The 18,975-nt window shown below is 40.5% G+C and overlaps 1 protein-coding gene across 1 annotated transcript in view; it reads left to right on the top strand.

Moving 5' to 3' along the window:
* BMP5 (bone morphogenetic protein 5) overlaps positions 1 to 18,665 on the top strand; it is a 222,852-nt gene extending 204,187 nt beyond the window's left edge. Inside the window, exons 4-7 of the mRNA XM_068281400.1 lie at positions 3,757 to 3,951; positions 4,392 to 4,468; positions 6,349 to 6,459; positions 17,653 to 18,665. Of these exons, the coding sequence (XP_068137501.1) occupies positions 3,757 to 3,951; positions 4,392 to 4,468; positions 6,349 to 6,459; positions 17,653 to 17,802 (533 nt within the window). The 3' untranslated portion in view covers positions 17,803 to 18,665. The remainder of the gene's footprint in view (positions 1 to 3,756; positions 3,952 to 4,391; positions 4,469 to 6,348; positions 6,460 to 17,652) is intronic.
* Positions 18,666 to 18,975: the final 310 nt, after the last annotated feature.

The following is an 18,975-nucleotide window of genomic DNA, read 5'->3' as shown; positions in this document are numbered from 1 at the left end:
ACAGGTTTATTTGTAAGAACTGTCCCTGATGCAAGCTAAGTGACTTGTTATATTTTCCTTTGTTCCAGGGAGAGGTGTAAGTGTAAAAAAACAAGATAAATGCATTCTCATAACTGCACCACTTGTCTGAAAGACAGATAACTTGTGAAAACAATTTCTTACAATCACAAAGGTTTTCAGAGAGATTTGTCTATCCATATTAAAATCATTTATAACAGGCTTGTGACTTAAATGGGAATATTTTAAGCAGAAGTTAAATCATGCTGTATTTTATCAGCAGCAGTTGTGTCATTGCCAAATATTCGTTTAGTCAGGATAGCGATTTACTAGCAAAAAGCAAAATCAAAGTGGAACTGAACTAAAAATGTCCTTTCTGCTGTAAAAGATTAGCCAAAGCATGATAACCTTTATCATCAAAAATAATTTCTTCATTAAAATTTGTCACAATCCTAAAAAAAAAGAATCAAGTATACAAGTTGATTTCACTTTGCAGGGAGCAATGAAATGACTAAACCTCAGTGTTTACTGTATGGGGAGAGATGGAGCTCCTGCTGTCTATTCATTGCTGTTGATAAGAACTAATTATACACCTTGACCTGGCTAAACAAGCACAGGAACACAGAACAGTGGATTTCTACAGCAACTATATGTAGATTAAAGATTTAATCTACATATAGTTGCTGAAGTTGTATAGTTGTATATCCACAATGGAGAGACCTGGAGGGGCTTTCAATGATGCTCTGCTGGAGCTTGCTATACTTAGTATAGGGCAGTAGCAATTTATATTGGGCAAAACCATATGCAGTACAACCTATTGCTAAGTTTACCAGATAACCTAATTATCCAAACTGGGGATACAATTTTTGCAGTCTCCGTGACTGTGAGCAATATGCGCAATAAACAATACCTCTTCTCATGGGTTTCTGGGATCTTTGCCGCTGTAAGTAGCGCTGGTATACATATATCACCTGTGCATATGATTACCTCAGCATGTGTTGTCTCAGGGCAATAGACAAAACCTGTCCTCTGTCTCTGTCCGAGCCAGTTAAATCTTCCGCGCACGCCAACCGGTCTGTGCGCTCTGTACTCCGACAGTGTCCGGAGTCCTTGCTGACGTCACTTCCTCCAGCTGCCTTCCTGCGTTCCTCTGAGTGGGGAAGTGATGCTTCCTTAGGTTCCTCCACCAATAGGTTAGTGCTGGCTTGGATAGTGATACTTATTTCAGGATCCAACCACTCGGACCACCACTATAAAGTACTAGGGTCTTCTGGGGCACCCCTCCTAGCTTAGATCAACATGTTTTGCCGATCCTACAGTTGTCTTCATCAGGATCAGTGGTTTGGTCCTGGTTGGTAGCCATATTTATACATCCATATCTCCTCCTCCTACTTTCTCTTAAAGTGACCAGCCGTAGATATCCTCTTACCCTCCATAGATAAGATACATGCAAATGTCTTGTACCGGCCCAGAAGGAGGACAGGTTTTGTCTATTGCCCTGAGACAACACATGCTGAGTTAATCATATGCACAGGAGATGTATGTATACCAGCGCTTCTCACAGCGGCAGAGATCCCCGAAACCCATGAGAAGAGGTAATGTTTATCGTGCATATTGCTCACAGTCACGGAGACTGCAAACACTTGTATCCCAGTTTGGATAATTGAATTATCTGGTAAAAGTATGTGTTTCTTATGGTGAAAATATTTTTAGGGTTAAGGGCTATGTCTTGTGTATTCTTTTTAGTAACAAACTGAATCAAAAGCAATACAAATTTTGTATATTCTGTACCAAAACCAAGACGTATAAAATGAAAACATTGACAGAATATAAAAGAAAATAACTATATTGTTACTTTAGGAATTTGGCTTTTTAAATCTATATGCCATTAAGGTATGTTACTGTTATTTCTGCAAATAAGGTTTTGTAATCATCAATAGTGTACAATGAGAAAGCAAAAACACCTTAATTTACAAATACAATATTGTCACCATACATTGTACTAGGAACATAATCTAAATGTTGTAATAACCAGGGTGGATAAGCAAATACAATGTGTGGGTTTAACTTATAATTAGCACTGTTTATTGTGAAGCTATCATGGATTTAAATGGAGAAATAGTGTGTTGTTTAAATTTTTCCCTTATTTTCCCTTTAAAATGCATAGGAAATAAAGTAATTACTAAACAAAAATATCACTCACTAAAAGCCTAATTTGTCCTGGAAAAAAGACAATACATAGATAATTTAGCTGTGATAAGTAGTAATAAAGTTATTGTCAAATGAATGGGAGCAGCACTGACATGTGAAAATTGCTCTCGTCCTGAAGTGGTTAAGGAATGTACCTACACAGTGTTAGTATTGTGTTCCTACAAAAATGTTTAGAAAGTAGGCATGAGTAGATACAATCTGTGAAGTCAAATGTTAGGTATACTGTATGTGGCCAATTCATATATGGAGGATTATATGAATCTGAGGCTTAAATTAACCATGAAGCAAATGGGGGGGGGGGGGTGGGGATAAAAATTATATAGAGCCTGTCTCTATCACCAAGTAGGAATTAGGACATCTTTCTATAAAAGGGAAAGTGAGATGGTTTTCTCATTCTGTTTCATTTTTTCACTCGGGAGAGTTGGATTTGATTGACGGGGTCAGTGAGTGTACAGGGACAGTATTTATGAATAGAATTAAAGTTGTATACACAATGCAAAGGTAAAGGCACTAAGTCACTACTGTTGCTGATATATCACTGTGGAGAGAGCTCAAAAGAAAAATTAAGGTAATAAGGGCTGAAGAAAGAAAGAAAAAGAAAGATTAAGGCATCAACATTATCTTTAAACACAATAAAATCACTGTGTCCTACCTGAAATATATTTCTTATGAACATTAATACATTTAGGCCCCTTTTACACTTACCACGTCAAGTCCCGATACTCTCCCTATTGCAGCTGGTCACAGTGGCCATTAAAGCCCATGAGACATACCACGCCATTTGCCATGTGATGCGATAGAAGTGCTCCGGGCACAGCAGTAAGTAACACACCTTCTGCAGTGCATCAACTTGCGTCTCCGGAAGTGCACAGGAAGTAGCGTTCATTTTTTTTTGGTAGCATCGTGGCTATAATATGCGTATGCGGTGGTACTTTTCGGCTGCGGTGTGAATGTTCCACATCACACCACTACCGCAGCACTGTAATGTTAAAATACCCTGAGAGATGCTAAACAACTTCGGTAAATATCACAGGACAGGAGCTTAAAAACTCAAATTTAGCAATTTTTTCAAAACGCATTATAAGCAAGTGACATAATATATTAAAATTAATTGTGGTGACTGATGTAATTAGGTCAATATTTTTGTTTAATTGTATTGGATGGAGTTTTCCTTGAAGACAAATAGACATATACATAATATTTAGATCTCTGTGAATGTAAATGTTGGCTTCATTAAACATAACTATGCAGGTCATGCTATGGATTAATTTTTACATATTATTTAACATCATTCATAGAAGGATAAATGTGTTTATATATGCACTGCCTTTCTAGGTACAGTTAGCTTACTTAAAGTGTAACAAAACCGTCTGCATAAACAATGGGAACATGTAATACAAAACAAAAGGTAAGTAGGAAATAAAGCAGTCATTATTTGCATTGACAGTAATTCTGAATAGAGTCTAAAAAACAAATCTTAAGAGTTAAATTTCATAGTAACAAATATTAGTTTTATTATTTCATATTATTTTTTTAATTTTGTTTTAGGCCGGATTGTCAGTGTGAAGTCAGTTGGCCTTATTGGGAGACATGGGCCTCAATCAAAGCAACCTTTCTTAGTAGCTTTCTTCAAAGCAAGTGAAGTTCTACTGCGTTCTGTAAGAGCAGCAAATACAAAAAGAAAAAAAGACAAAAACAAATCCGCATCTCAACAAGAGTCATCAAAAGTACCCAGCCTTACAGGTAACTATCTCGAGGTAAAATCTACCAATTCATCATTAACCTTTATTTGCACTATCAGTGCAACAACTAAATGTTAATGAATCAGCTCTTATCTATTTATCTATGAAGGTAATACACTAAATTTCACTGTAATTTTACCATTTTTTATACAAAGGGCATGTTGCTTTTATAGCAAATAGCATAAAATGTGTTGTGTATATATAACAAGAGTTGCACTATGCTACAGTCACAATGGTGACATAAATACCAGTAAAAATGACATACACTGTTTACATTTATAGTTAATAAATTAATCCTATGTAGCTTGTTTTTTTTACTCATTCATTTTTTCATTATGTTGTTTGTGGTCTACATCATTGAACCAATTTGTGTGCATACAGTATAAAAATGGCTAAGAATGATGTTTTATTGCTAAGATATCATGTTGCATTTGTCTGCAGATTACAACACAAGTGAACAGAAGCAGGCATGTAAGAAGCATGAACTGTATGTTAGCTTCCGTGACTTGGGCTGGCAGGTAAGGTTGTTAAGTGTAGTGCTCCTAAATATGCCTCTGTTTGGTTGAAGGGAAAACATGGCAAAATGTACAAGATTTTTTAGATTGCCCAGCAAGCTCATGGTGATCCAGAACTCCTAGGAATGTGTAAGGGACTAAAAAGGACCAAAAAGTTCTGTATACAGTGGGTTGTGAAAGTTTGGGCAAGCTTGTTAAACATCATGATTTTCCTGTATAAATCGTTGGTGGTTATGATAAAAAATGTCAGTTATATATCCTATATATCATATTAGGAGACACACACACAGTGATATTTCAGAAGTGAAATGAAAATTTTATTTAAACAATTATTGCCCACTATCTGTAAATCCAATAAACTTCATTTCACTTCTGAAATATCACTGTGTGTGTGTGTGTCCTAAATAATATATTTAACGGACTTTTTTTTATCGTAACAACCAACAGTTTACACAGGAAAATCATGATGTTTAACAAGGTTGCACAAACTTTCGCACCCACTGTATAAACAATATCGAAGCCAAGGGAAAACCATTCTCTTTTTTTTCCCGTAAAACAATTAGAAGTGCCAAATGCACTAAAATGGCATGAGAAGACCACCAAATGGGTGGACTCCAAAATAGCTTTTTTCCATGAGGGAGTTCCTAAAGTAAGAGTTGTAGCTTTTTAGCTTAATTTTATTTATGTTTTTATTTGATCTGCTGGTCCATGCCTTCAACCCATGTAAGGACATACAAGTCAACAGCTATTAGCTCCTCCTTCTTTAGTATGTTAATGGATGCCCTCTTCAGTCATGGCCTGTGGAGAGCTGATTGCAACACTGACTCATCATACTCTTGCACCATTGGCTGGTCCTCTTCCTATTCTTGCTGAAAGGAAACCTAATTTTGTGCATCAGTGTAGTAAATGTGTTGTCTTTTTTCTTTAGTTATGTTGAGTCTTCTGATCACAGCCCTGATGCATAATGATGAAGCAGTTTGCAGGTCTGCTCTTTGTAGACTGATTCAAAGTGTCTGGTTGTAGTAAAACAGGAGGAAGTAGTGAGATTTATCTTTCTCTTTAAATTGGCTGCCTATACCTGGGTGGTAGAGATGATGAAAGGGATTTGAATTTAGCCATGCTGGGTCATCCATTCTCCTTGTTTTCTAATGTGCTGTGTTTAAGAAATAGCAGGCATGCATGGCATCTTAGAAGTGGTGAAGCCCTGCAGAATGAGTATGGTCTCCACCTCATGCCTGCTCCTGCTGTCTATTCCTTTTTGTCTTTCCATGCTATTTTAAGGGGTTGAATATGTTAGAAATACAGATTGGCTACCAATAGTTGGTAATGCATTTTGTGAGTCTGGCAACGCATTTCATGGGTATGTGCCCACTTCCTCAGGCCGATTAATGTGCCAAAGGGTGCTTTGAGCCAAAAACGGACTGCTCTCTTTATGGCTCAAAGCACTCCTTTGCACTTTTAATTGGCCTGAGGAAGTTGACACAGATTCACATGAAAAAAACAGACCTGCAGATCAGATAAATCACAAATGCAAATAGCATACAAATGCATGAAAAGTGTGACGCCATTGAAATACGTATGTGCAGCAATAGCTACTTTGCAAAATAGTAAATCCTTTGTGTTAATGATTATTAACCCTGCCTAACTTACCATTTAAATAGTTTACATGCATGTAAATATCAAATAACTCTAGATATGTTTACATTGATTGTTTAACTGCATTTTGTTACCATTACAGACAATGCAATTTAAAGGGAATAATGATTTTGAGATCAGCAGCAGTACTGTTGCAACGACAATAGGTTACATACAAATACATAAATGCATAGGGACTTTCAGTATATTGGGTTGTAATGGAATGTGATAACTATGTTTTATTTTAGGATTGGATAATAGCACCAGAGGGATATGCAGCCTTTTATTGTGATGGAGAGTGTTCTTTTCCCCTTAATGCTCATATGAATGCCACTAATCATGCCATAGTACAAACTCTGGTAAGTAAATACAGTAGTGGCACTTTTTATGTGTGTGTTACATTTCACTAAAAGACTTTATGCTTAATGTATTTATCAACACAATCCATACAAGGACGTTTCTTACAAAAGTTCTCACATGTGACTGTGATCAAATGTTCCTCAGTCCTTTTGTCTGTTGTGAAACCAACTCCACTCCTTGAAGGGACCCAAGAAAAGTTGGAAGAAGAAAACACAAGAAAAAGATCATAGCATAGTATGTATATGAAATTTATTCAGGGGCCGTCACCCTGGGAAATAGTTCCTCGTGAGGGGAAGAGAAACAACATCACCCCCGTCACTGTGTCCTATGATCTACTGGGTGGTACACTCACCTTGCCCACAAGCTGCCTCGACCACCAGACAGCACACCAAGCTTTATGCACAATCACTGGCAATTGCCCATCTGGACTCTCTTCTTTACATCGATAATACCTCAGGACATATAAATAGAGATGGCCCGGACCTCCGATATTAGGTTCACGAACCGGGTTTGCGAACTTGCGCAAAGGTTCGGTTCGCGCGAGACTTCAATGGGTAGGCGAACTTTGAAAACCAGAAACACTTATGCTGGCCAGAAAAGTGATGGAAAAGATTTTTCAAGGGGTTTAACATCTGAGTTTTTGCATGGATGAGTGGGATAGACGCCAAAAGTCCTGGGGAAAAATCTGGATTTGATGCAAAGCAGCATTTTAAGGGCAGAAATCACATTGAATGCTAAATTGCAGGCCTAAAGTGCTTTAAAACATCTTGCATGTCTATACATCAATCAGGGAGTGTAATTAGAGTACTGCTTCACACTGACACACCAAATTCACTGTGTAACGCACCGCAAACAGCTGTTTGTGTTGTGACGGCCGTGATGGACTGGTGTGCACCATGACGAGATTGCTCTTCCTCAGTGATATCAGGTAATGTCTGACTGCCTTATCAACTTTCGATAGTTCTTTCTCTACCATTGTTAAAGCTCACATCTATTTTTTTAAAATTACATTTTCCGCTGGCTGTTCAGTACCTGTAACGAGAATCTGTTATGGAGGGCAAGTCTGCCATTGTGACCACAGGTAATGGCCGGGGAATCAGAGTTTGTTTCCAGTCCGGAAGGAAGGGCCTGAGAACCGGCTACCACCACCACACATCCAAGTAAGGACCCATTTGCTGTATAAGTACCTGCCCTGACCGTGCTTTGCAGACCAGGCATCTATGGTCAGATGGACCCTTGACCCAGCGCAAGATGAACCAAATCAAAAGCATTTGCCAAGAATGTGTTATGGAGGGCAAGTCTGCCATTCATTCAACTGTGTTAAACTTTCGATGGTACTTTCTCAGTACCATGGTGACCACGGGTAATGACCGGGGAATCGTTGTTCGATTCCAGTCAGGAGTGGGAGCCTAAGAAACGGCTACCACCACCACACATCCAAGGAAGGCAGCAGGCACGCTGTGGACAAAGGAGCAGGAGCGGCTACCACACATCCAAGGAAGGCAGCAGGCATGGCATGCACGTCTCGAGGTAGTGACCAAAAATAACAATATAGGAGGACTTTTGAGGCCTGCTGTATATGAGATGAATCAACTTTAAATCCTTTAACGAGAATCTGTTATGGAGGGCAAGTCTGCCATCCATTCAAGTGAAAGGTATGCACTGACTGCCAGGTATAATACAATGTGCAGTCAAAGATGCAGTGAAAGGTATGCAGTGACTGTAAACAGCTGTTTGTGTAGTGACGGCCGTGCTGGACTGGTGCGCACCATGACGAGAGTGCAGGTGATGGTGGATTTCCAGCCCACACGGTCGCCGGGCTGAGGTAGCCGAATGACAGAACAGTGACCAGCTGATCAAATTTGGTCTGTCCACAATGAAGCAACGACCTTATTATCGTGGGTGTGTCCTCCCCCCCTTCCCGAGATACTCATATAGCCGGCGGTCATTGCTTCATTGTGATACGCAAGCCCCTTCACCGCGGTAAGGTAATGATCATGAAGGGGAATTGGCACATGTACATGCCTTTTGTTTTGTTGCTGCAGTGCAGGCAGAAAAATTAGGCAGGCATGTACACGCACCAGAAGAATTAGTATAGCGAAATTCAGGAATCCACCTGGAGTCCTGGACCCTGTTGGTGGTGGCGGAGAAGGCAGTCAACCGGCCTGCGGGCAGAGATGCTGTGTGGGGAGTGACTTAATCTTGGGGCAGGCAGCCAGTCACACGGTGTGCAGGCAGAGATGCTGTGTGTAGGGACTGACTTAGTCTTCGGGCAGGCCTGAGCGTGCTTTGCAGACCAGGCATCCGTGGTCAGATGGACCCTTGACCCAACGCTGTGCGCTAGAGATGTCACCACTTGCCTTTCAACATCACGGTACAGTTTAGGTAAAATTGCGGCCTGGTATCTTCGACTGTGGTGTGTGGCTTTGCTTTTGTGTGCTGCTTTTCCTCAGGTGGTCATCCCATTGCAGTTTGTGCTTTGTAATCATGTGCCTTCGTAAGGTAGTTGTCCCTACGCGATTCTTGGTCTTTCCTCGGTTCAATTTTCGGGGGGAGAGAGTACAGATGGCATTGCTGTCATCTGAGGCAGACACACAAAAATTTTTCACACCGCTGAGCCCTGGGGTGATAGCACTTTGGTGGTGGCGGCCGACTGAGTGTTAAGTGGGGTGCCAGAATCTGAGCAGGAGGAGGAATATATGTCATGCTTCCGTGCGGAAGCTAAGAAAGATGAGGTGTTCTGTGTTAAATAGTCAACTACGTCCTGACAATATTGGGGGTTGATGGCACGTGCCTTCTTCTGAACACTTTACTTTGGTCGAGGGCCGCACAAAATCAGGACAGCGCGACCTCGAACAGCCCTGCCAGGTGGCCTGCCTCTGCCTTTTGTTTTGTCCATATTGGATGGGATGAAGTGAAAGGTATGCACTGACTTGACTAATACAATGTGCAGTCACACAGGTGCAGGTATGCACGGAGTGGTATATCACATTGCGCGCACTCACGTAGGTAGGTGGTGGGTGCACTGAACACAACAGGTAGGTATATGCAGTGATGGGTATTACAAATGTGCACCTGTCACACACACGTACTGTGAACAGGTACAGTGACTGGTGGTATTATATATCACACTGTGTGCGCTCACGTAGGAGGGTGGGTGCACTGAACACAACAGGTAGGTATATGCAGCGATGGGTATTACAAATGTGCACCTGTCCCACACAGACAGGTACCAGACAGGCACAGTGACACTGTGTGCACTCACGTAGGTAGGTGGGTGCACTGTGAACAACAGGTAGAGGTATATGCAGTGATGGGTATTATAATGTGCACCTGTCACACACAGACAGGTACCGGACAGGCACAGTGACACTGCGTGCGCCCACGTAGGTAGGTGGGTGCACTGAAGTGAACAACAGGTAGGTATAAGCAGTGATGGGTATTCCAATGTGTACCTGTCCAACACAGATAGGTACCGGACAGGTACAGTGACGCTGCGTGCACTCACGTAGGTAGGTGGGTGCACTGTTAACAACAGGTAGTTATATGCAGTGATGGGTATTACAAATCTGCACCTGGCACAGTAGTAATACCACCAAGGGGCCAAAGGCCAGCTGCGACTGACTGACAGGGCTGTATATAATGCAAGTGGGCCACACACACACAAAAAAAATAGATCACAAAAACAAGATTAGCTCTCAAAAGAGCTGTTGAGGGGTGTTTTTTTTAGCAATAAGAATCAACAAGGAGCAAGCTAAGAAGCCTACAAGAGCCTAACTAAGCTTTCCCTATGAGAGTCTGCAGCAGCTCTCCCTTCTCTAATTACTGCAGGCACACGAGTGAGTGAAAAGGCTGACGCTGCCTGCCTTTTATAAGGGGGGTGGGGCTCCAGGAGGGAGTGTATCCTGATTGACTACAATGTGCCTGCTGACTGTGATGTAGAGGGTCAAAGTTGACCCTAATGATGCACTATGGGGGCAAATCGAACTTCTGGAAAAGTTTGCGGTTCTCCGCGAACGCAAACCATGGAAGATCGCTGGCGAACCATTCAGGCCATCTCTACATATAAACAACCATAATAATGTAGACATCCGCAATAAATAGAAACACACTAGTTTTAGTGTCCATACACTGAATCAAGCCACTGCTCACCCTTTGTAGTAGCTGCCCACCCTCACAGACAGCTGTACTCATTTCTCAATGAGTGTGGCATCCTCAGTTGCACTTTGGCCTTCACAACCTCCTTTCCAATGCTACCACCTTCACATGAACTTGGACTTAAAATGCCTCATATAGTGTAAAACCATCCACTTTATTCATATAAAAAGGTTTACATACTCACAAACATCATGTAAAAAGTGTGTTGTAAGTAAAAAAACACAGAGGACGTCTCCTCCTCTTGCCCTTCCTGCCTCTAGCTCCAGAACTAGAGGCAGGAAATGACCAGCTGCAACAGGAGAAGTCTTCCTGTGTTTTTTACATAGAAAGCACTTTTTACACAAGGTTTGTGAGTATTTAAACCTTTTATACAAATAAAAATAAATTCTTCAATAAACAATGCTAGCTTCCTGGATACATATTATGACGGCGCCGCTCAGTTCAGCGCGGCGAAACTCAAAGGCGGCTTTAAATACTATTCCACCTCAGAGTTGTAAAGACTAACCAGCAAGCTCATGGTGAACCAGAACTCTTTGGAGTGTGTAAGGGGCTACAATGGTCCTAAAAGCCTCCTTACTAAAATGATATGGAAAACAAAAGTTTCTAAATTAACAAATTGACTCATCATTGCATTCCAGCGGATCTGGAGGTGTGTTTAGCTTCTAAGGGGAACAATGATTAATTTGCATATATTCAGCAGTGATGCACTGGGAGACATCTCGGAGCTCACTCCAACCTGAATTATCACAAATTCTTTCTGTTTTAAGAAAGCAAACTTTTGTTTCCCTCCGAGATGTTGCAACTCGGAGCGAGATGTAATTCGGGGTCTGGCAACCGCCAGAGCCCCGAATTACCGCTACGCGGGGAGCACATCATAGCATTGCTGCTATGGCGGTGCCCAGCTTTGGCGCTCAGCTCTCAGAACCGCGAGCCGAGATGAACTGATCCGTAGTTTCCTGACTTCTGTGCAGATGCTCTGCCTCTAATACTTAAAGGAAACCATAGCTGACTTAGATTAAAAGTTTTATACATACCTGAGGCTTCCTCCAGCCCCATCTGCATGGATCGCTCCCACACTGCTATCCTCAGTCTTCTCCCTCTTTGGTACCAGGTCTCGTAACTTTAGCCAGTCGCGCCAAGTCTGCACAAAAGAAGTGCGACCTCTACATATGTCTCCGGGGGCTGCTGGAGAAATACGTGAAGAGTGCATTTCCGTTGTGCCAGACTAGCCGCACATGGAGGAAGTTACGGGATCTGGTACCGAAGAGGGAGAAGGTTGAGGATGGCAGTGTGGGAGCAATCTGTGCGGATGGGGCTGGAGGAAGCCCCAGGTATGTATAAAACTTTTAATTTAAGTCAGCTCTGGCACACTTTAAAGTCATTGCACTGGAATGTGCATGCAGATCAGAGTCTTTGATTCCAGTGACTGCATGCTTGTTGCAGGTGTGTTACTCAAATACAGTTCAAGTCTAAAGCTCAGCATGCCAGCCAGACAACTGGCGTTGTTTATGAGGAAATGAAGATGGCAGCCTTCATATTCTTCTCACACCAAGTTCCCTTTAATAATGAAATAGAACTATATGGTTCAACACCTGAGGTACCTGTTCTTTGTTTTGGAAGATATAGAAATCAATAACTTATGTAGCTGACGGGCTTGTCTGGTCAATGACTATAGGTCAGGCTGTATGCCCATATGACTGACCTATAGCCCAACCCAGTAACACCTGCACAAACTCCTACCTAGCAGAGAACTACAATAATCCTGCAGGTAGATGTAGCATACAGACTGACAGATAGTATCCACCAAACAGAACCAATAACAATCATACAAGGCACAGTATTACAAGTATAATTGTCACCTGAGGCCTGGAGGATAAGGCAATCCAGATGAGAGTCAGATGACTGCAAGCAGGAGTAATTGTATGCAGATCAGGCACTTTAGAGATAGCGTGGTCAGTACTAGCCAGATGTCAGTCCAGGCAGCGTTCTTGCAAGTCCTTATCCAGGCAGAGGTCTATCCAGGCGGCAAACAGACAGAGTCCACGTACAATAGCAGAGTCTGCAACAGGTAATCCAATAGAGCGTGGTCAGGATACAGGCAGAGTCGGCACCAGGGAATCAATCTAGAGTAAGCGTGGTCAAGATACAAGGCAGAATCGGCAACAGTAGTCAAAAGGTTTTGTGAGCGCATACCCAGCAACAAGCCAAAAGCTGATACTATCACGGGCGATGTCTGGTAGCGCTCACCATGCTTAACCACTTCACCACTGAGGGGTTTTACCCCCTGAGCACCAGAGCAATTTTCACCTTTCAGCGCTCCTTCCATTCATTCGTCTATAACTTTATTATTACTAATCGCAATGAAATGAACTATATCTTGTTTTTTTCGCCACCAATTAGGCTTTCTTTAGGTGGGACATTATGCCAAGAATTATTTTTTTCTAAATGTGTTTTAATGGGAAAATAGGAAAAATGTGGGGAAAAAAATAATTATTTTTCAGTTTTCGGCCATTATAGTTTTTAAATAATGCATGCTACTGTAATTAAAACCCATAAAACGTATTTGCCCTTTTGTCCCGGTTATAAAACCATTTAAATTATGTCCCTATCACAATGTTTGGCGCCAATATTTTATTTGGAAATAAAGGTGCATTTTTTTCAGTTTTGCGTCCATCCCTAATTACAAGCCCATAGTTTATAAAGTAACAGTGTTATACCCTCTTGACATAAATATTTAAAAAGTTCAGTCCCTAAGGTAACTATTTATGTATTTTTTTTAATTGTAAATTTTTTAATTTTTTTTTAATTACAAAAAAAATAAAATGGGGAGTGTGGGAGGTAATGAGTTAATTTTATGTGTAAAAGTCATTTATTTGTATGTGAAAAAATGTGTAGGGTGTAGTTTACTATTTGGCCACAAGATGGCCACAGTAACTTTTTGTTTTAATGCGACCTCCAAGCTTCCTTCCAAAAGCTTGGAGGAAGAATAAGGAGGCTGGACACGTGAGTTTTTTCTCACAATGATCGCGCTGCCCATAGGAGAGCAGCTGATCATTGCGGGGCTTAGATCAACGAACGGGAATGGATTTTCCCGTTCATTGATCTCTGGGCGAGCGGGCGGCGGCGTGTTTACTAGCGGCGGGCGGCGTGTTTACGAGCGGGAGCGCGGGCAGCGTCGGGAACGCGGAAAGTACGTGTTTCTCCGTCCCTGGTTTTTAAAGGATGGAAAAAGGGGCGGAGAAATACGTACGCGCGGGGGTAAAGTGGTTAAATACAAGGACTAACCAATCAGAAACAAACAGAATTAAAAACAACCAATAGAGACTCAGCAGCTGACACACAACAAACACACACGGTTACTGTTTACAGTGGCAATGCGCGTACTGAAAGCGCGTCCGCCGCCTAGCCAATGAGAGCTGAGCGCCAGGCTGTGCTTCAGTGACGTCAGTGGTCTGCCAAGACCAGGAAGCTTGCGCCTCAGCGCAGGTCTCGGCGTTCCGCCGCCATGATGATCTCACAGTAGCATTTTCAATGCAGTTTTAAATGCATCCACTATTTTCTTTTAGGTAATGGATGCATTTTGTAACTATTCTTTTGATATTTTGTTAACCTTTGAATCTTAAAACGAATTAAGAATTCACCAGTCTCATCCTTATATTCAGACAAATACAGTTATTAGTGGAGCATGGTCAGAATTTGACCTATATAGAAAACAATTTACTAATGTTTTTTCTTGTCTTGAGGCAATTGCAATATTGATTGTGCACAAAGATCCATATGGTAAGGAATAACCTTTACAAACCATAGCTCTTGGATGCTTCTAGAACCATAGATCATCAACTAACCTAACATCAGTTAGCACATTTGCAAATGAACATAATTCAATTTGAGAGACCTTTCCCAAGATATATGCAACATAATATTAAAGCCTTCTGACCACTAGAACAGTAGAGAGCTGAGGAAAAAAGAATTCTTTGATTTATTGAGAAATCCTATTGTAGCCTAAATAATTGCAAATGTTTGGCTCGTATATATAGTGTTGGTGTTCAAATTGGGGATATTAAATTCAGAAACCCAAATTTTGCCAAATATCACACTTCAGCACCGGAGCAAGTAGACAGGGTCACAGGAGTTCAAATCAAATTAAAAAAAAGCTTTATTGGCATGACCAAGAGTCACATAGGCATTGCCAAAGCAGGGGGAAATGGGGGACATGGAAGGGGGTGGGGTAGGAGTACAATTTTGATTCACTAGGTGATGGGGCCCCATACTTTGCTTCTGTCGAGTAGAATTGGGGTGATGACAATGTCAAAGACTTTCAGCCAGGCCTACCTTTACCGGTGATTTGAGGTGGTACAGTTCTTTCCCGATGGCACAGAATGTTCAGCAAGCTTTGGCTTTTAGGGCCTCTAAGGATAACTTCAGGCTTCCAAATTTGGTTGATTTCCAGACCAAGGTAAACGTGTATTTGTCAGTTCTGCCGATTTCACAGTCATTGGGCTTGATTCACTAAAGGGTGCTAACACAGTTAGCACGCCTAAAAGCTTTGCACGTGCAAACTAGGGTGCTAAGTAGTTTGCACGGCAAAGCTATTACTGTTCGCGTGCTATTTTAGCACGCGTAAAAGTTTGCGCGTGTAAAGCTTTATGCGCACTACTTCGTGTGCAAAATCAGCTTCTTTGTGTGCAAAGTATGCTTATCACACTACTTAGCACGCGAAGCAGCTGATTTTGCACGCAAAGTAGTGTGCATAAAACTTTACGCGCGCAAAACTTTATGCGCATTAGCACGCGAGGAGGCAGTTTGCACGTGATAAGCAGCTTTCACTGGCGTGCTAACAGTTAGCACGCTTTTGTGAATCAAGCCCATTGAGTGTAAGGGATGGGCTCTGGGTCGACCTTGTGTTTTTCCTCTGGAACACCATGGTTTTGATTTTCGTTAGATTAATGGTAAGTGCCCATGTTGTGCTGAATTACTCCAGGAATTCCAGGCCTTCTAGTCTGCTCTCTGTTGGTGATAGCAATAAGAGATCATCTGCATACAGTAGGAACTTTACTGTTGTGTCACGTAGGGTGAGTCCTTGTGCTGGTGAGTCCTCTAGGGCAGAGGCCAAATTATTGATGTATATGTTGAAAAGAGTTGAACTAAGGCTGCAACCCTGACTTACCACCTGACCCTGCTCTTCGTGACATTGTATGTTTTCCTATTCCACTCTGAAGGAGTCTCAGGAACAAACATGGGTGCCACACTGAGTCAAAAACCTTTTTAAGTCCCCAAACAGGCAAATATTTTAGCCTTCCTTGGCCTGTGTATGGTGGTTGATAAGGGTGTACAGATGTAGATGTGAGTAAAGAGTTCACTTACTTACACTGCGCAGTGTTATTCATGTGACAACAAAGCTTTCTCCTTCTAAGCTGTCAAGTATGCCTTGAAGTGTGCCGTGAAGAGCAAGTGAGTGAACTTCCCGAGGCCCTATGCACTTACACAGGTGCTGAAGTGTGGTGTTTGGGATAATTCGGGTTTCCAAATTTAATATCCTGAATTCAAACACTAACACTACTAATAACACACTGAAATAAAACATAACAACACTGTTCATCAATTTTTCAATAATTAGTCAGAACTTCAAATCTTGTCCTATCAATGTTGATGTATCATTATTTAAGCAAGAATGGAATGCCCAAACAACCTATTATTTAAACAAATAGTTAGTCTTTTATAATTGTCCTGCATGCATTTTATATGTTTACATCAATGAGCTGAATCTGTGGAGGAGAAGATTCAAATGTTGGTTGAGAGTTTATAAGAATTCTCAAATATAAAAAAATAGCTATACAATTGAAGCCAGTATCGCTATGTGAAAGGGGTGATGTGGCATTTTCTACTTCAAAAACTGCGTTCTCAGGCTAAACTTATAATGTGCAGGCAACTAATGTTAGGTTTGCTGGGCTTTATGAAAATGACATTACACATTACGTAATTTGCATAACTAGAGTATCTACGTTGCTTGTGTAGTAAAGTATTTGATGCTCACATTACGCGGGTTCCACAAATTGTAGATAATTAATTGCATGAGACAAGAGATATGGAGATAACCTAGACGGAAGTTATTACCAAGTCTGTAAAAAGTTCAGAATATTCCATATAAATGCACCAAATGGTGTTCTGTATGTGTAGTAGTAAGAAAGGTAATTTTAATAACTCCACAAGACTAAAATATCATATCTGAATGCAGAATGGAAATAAAAATTGGATATACCTATGCGTTTGGGATGGGAAAATTAATCACTGACACCAGTGTTTCAGTGATAAGACATTTCCTAATTTGGTTATGCGATGCTGTTTTCATTGGGGGTTTAAAATTTATACCTGGCAGTTAGTCTAACCCTAACTGACCACCATGCATAATATATCACCTAAACCTTTCATCCCTATCAAAAACCCCATTCCTGACACCTAACCTTAACCTCCCTCTAAATTTTCTCTTTCATAAGCACTGTGTGCCTATTAGTGATATATGCATTCAATCAGTGCTGAATTTACCATAAGGCATTGTAGGCACGTGCCTACAGGCGCCTTATTTAGGAGAAGCGTCTCCCCCTATCAAAATGCCCCCCTACCTATTGGGAGGCTACTTTATACTGGGGTAAGGGCACACCTGGCTCCCTATGGTTGGGGAGGGGCGGGGGTCTGCTTCCTAGATTAATGGGCTTACCAAATACTGGGGAAAATCTGGCTAGGGAGACTTTCCCCAGTAGGAGGGATGCCTACATAATATGGGAGTGTGGCCTGAGTTGAGGGGCAGAGTTTAAGGCGCAATAACGCCTGTGCCTACAGGCTCCTGAGCTGTAAATCCGGCTCTGCGGTCAATTTAAGTTCTTAAAATAAATGAATATTTTGCATGCAGTAAAAATCATTGCAAAAGGATCCAGGGACATAAACATGAAATAGGCGTTTTTGTTTTTTTTAGGAATATTTGTTCTGCTTTTGTGGAAACTGAAATGATAATGTAATAATCTTGCTTTTATCAACAGGTCCATTTGATGTTTCCTGAACACGTTCCCAAACCATGTTGTGCGCCAACAAAGTTAAATGCCATATCTGTGCTGTATTTCGATGACAGCTCTAATGTTATTTTAAAAAAGTATAGAAATATGGTTGTCAGGTCTTGTGGATGTCATTAAAATGAAAGTAGGTTGAGCTGTAAATTTACAATTAACATCACTGCAAGCAACAAACTGTTTAGGAAATAAGACACATTTCAAATATCCATCTCAATATACATTTGTATGTACAGTGTTATGTATATATTAGAATTTTGTAATTTATTTTGCTGTATTGCTATAATGTAAATGCACCTGTGAGAAAGGACTTCTTATGGAAAATCTAAATTAAGTACCAAACTTTTAATTTAAATCTACTACCAGAAATAACCAGTTGTGTTTACATGCACATACAGACCTAGGATCTTGTTAGCAGTAGGAAACAATGAGGAAGTAATTACCTATAAAACTCTTCATGTAGTATTTATTTAGAAATAACATATGATGTTGAGGCATTTTAATTTACTTCTTTTATTTTGCTCATCAACTGCAGTGAATATTATCAAGCAATAAGAGGTAAAATATAAAACATTTGCCATATTATAACACTTAAACGTAAAATCCAAATGATTCCGTTCATTTTTTCGCTATTCCAGAATATTCTGACTACGGTGGAAAGGCCTTGTCATAGGACCTCAACTCATTGCACTCTTAATTATCTGTATAAAATCACAGAACAGAACTGCGCTAAAACCATGCATAAGATTTCTAATAAGTTTCAAGGCAAAAGAAAATATAATTTTGAACAGAATTTCAACAGACTGCCATCTTTACCCTAGAGAACACATAGAATATATATTTTATGATTTGTATATGGACAAAGTATATTTTTGGGCTTGGTGGTGTTTTAACTCATTACTTACAGGATTTCACAAGTTATTTTAACTTTATAAAGATTCAACTTCCATGCAAAATTGCAATGTAATTTTTGAACAAACAAAATTATTTTTTAACAACCATTTTACCTCAAATAATGATAATCTATATTTTTCATATAACATTGCTTAAAGTTTTACTAGTCACAAATTTGTTCATAAATAAAAACTACTTTCCATGCTACTTTTTGTGTTATTATTGATGTTTTGGAATTATTAGGTGGAATTTAGTGTTTCTCATATTTTTGTTTGACTTGAGAGCTGAAGCAATCTATGAATTCTAGATTCAGTGGCCCATATGCAATTCCCTTTTTCTCCTGCATTTGAAATAACTTGTCAGCATTTTGTAATTGAAAAAGTACCAAAAAGTAGGTGAAAA

Source organism: Hyperolius riggenbachi, chromosome 4 (assembly GCF_040937935.1).
Source record: "Hyperolius riggenbachi isolate aHypRig1 chromosome 4, aHypRig1.pri, whole genome shotgun sequence".
In the NCBI taxonomy this organism is placed as follows: Eukaryota; Metazoa; Chordata; class Amphibia; order Anura; family Hyperoliidae; genus Hyperolius; species Hyperolius riggenbachi.
This window is presented reverse-complemented; position numbering and strand designations above follow the sequence as displayed.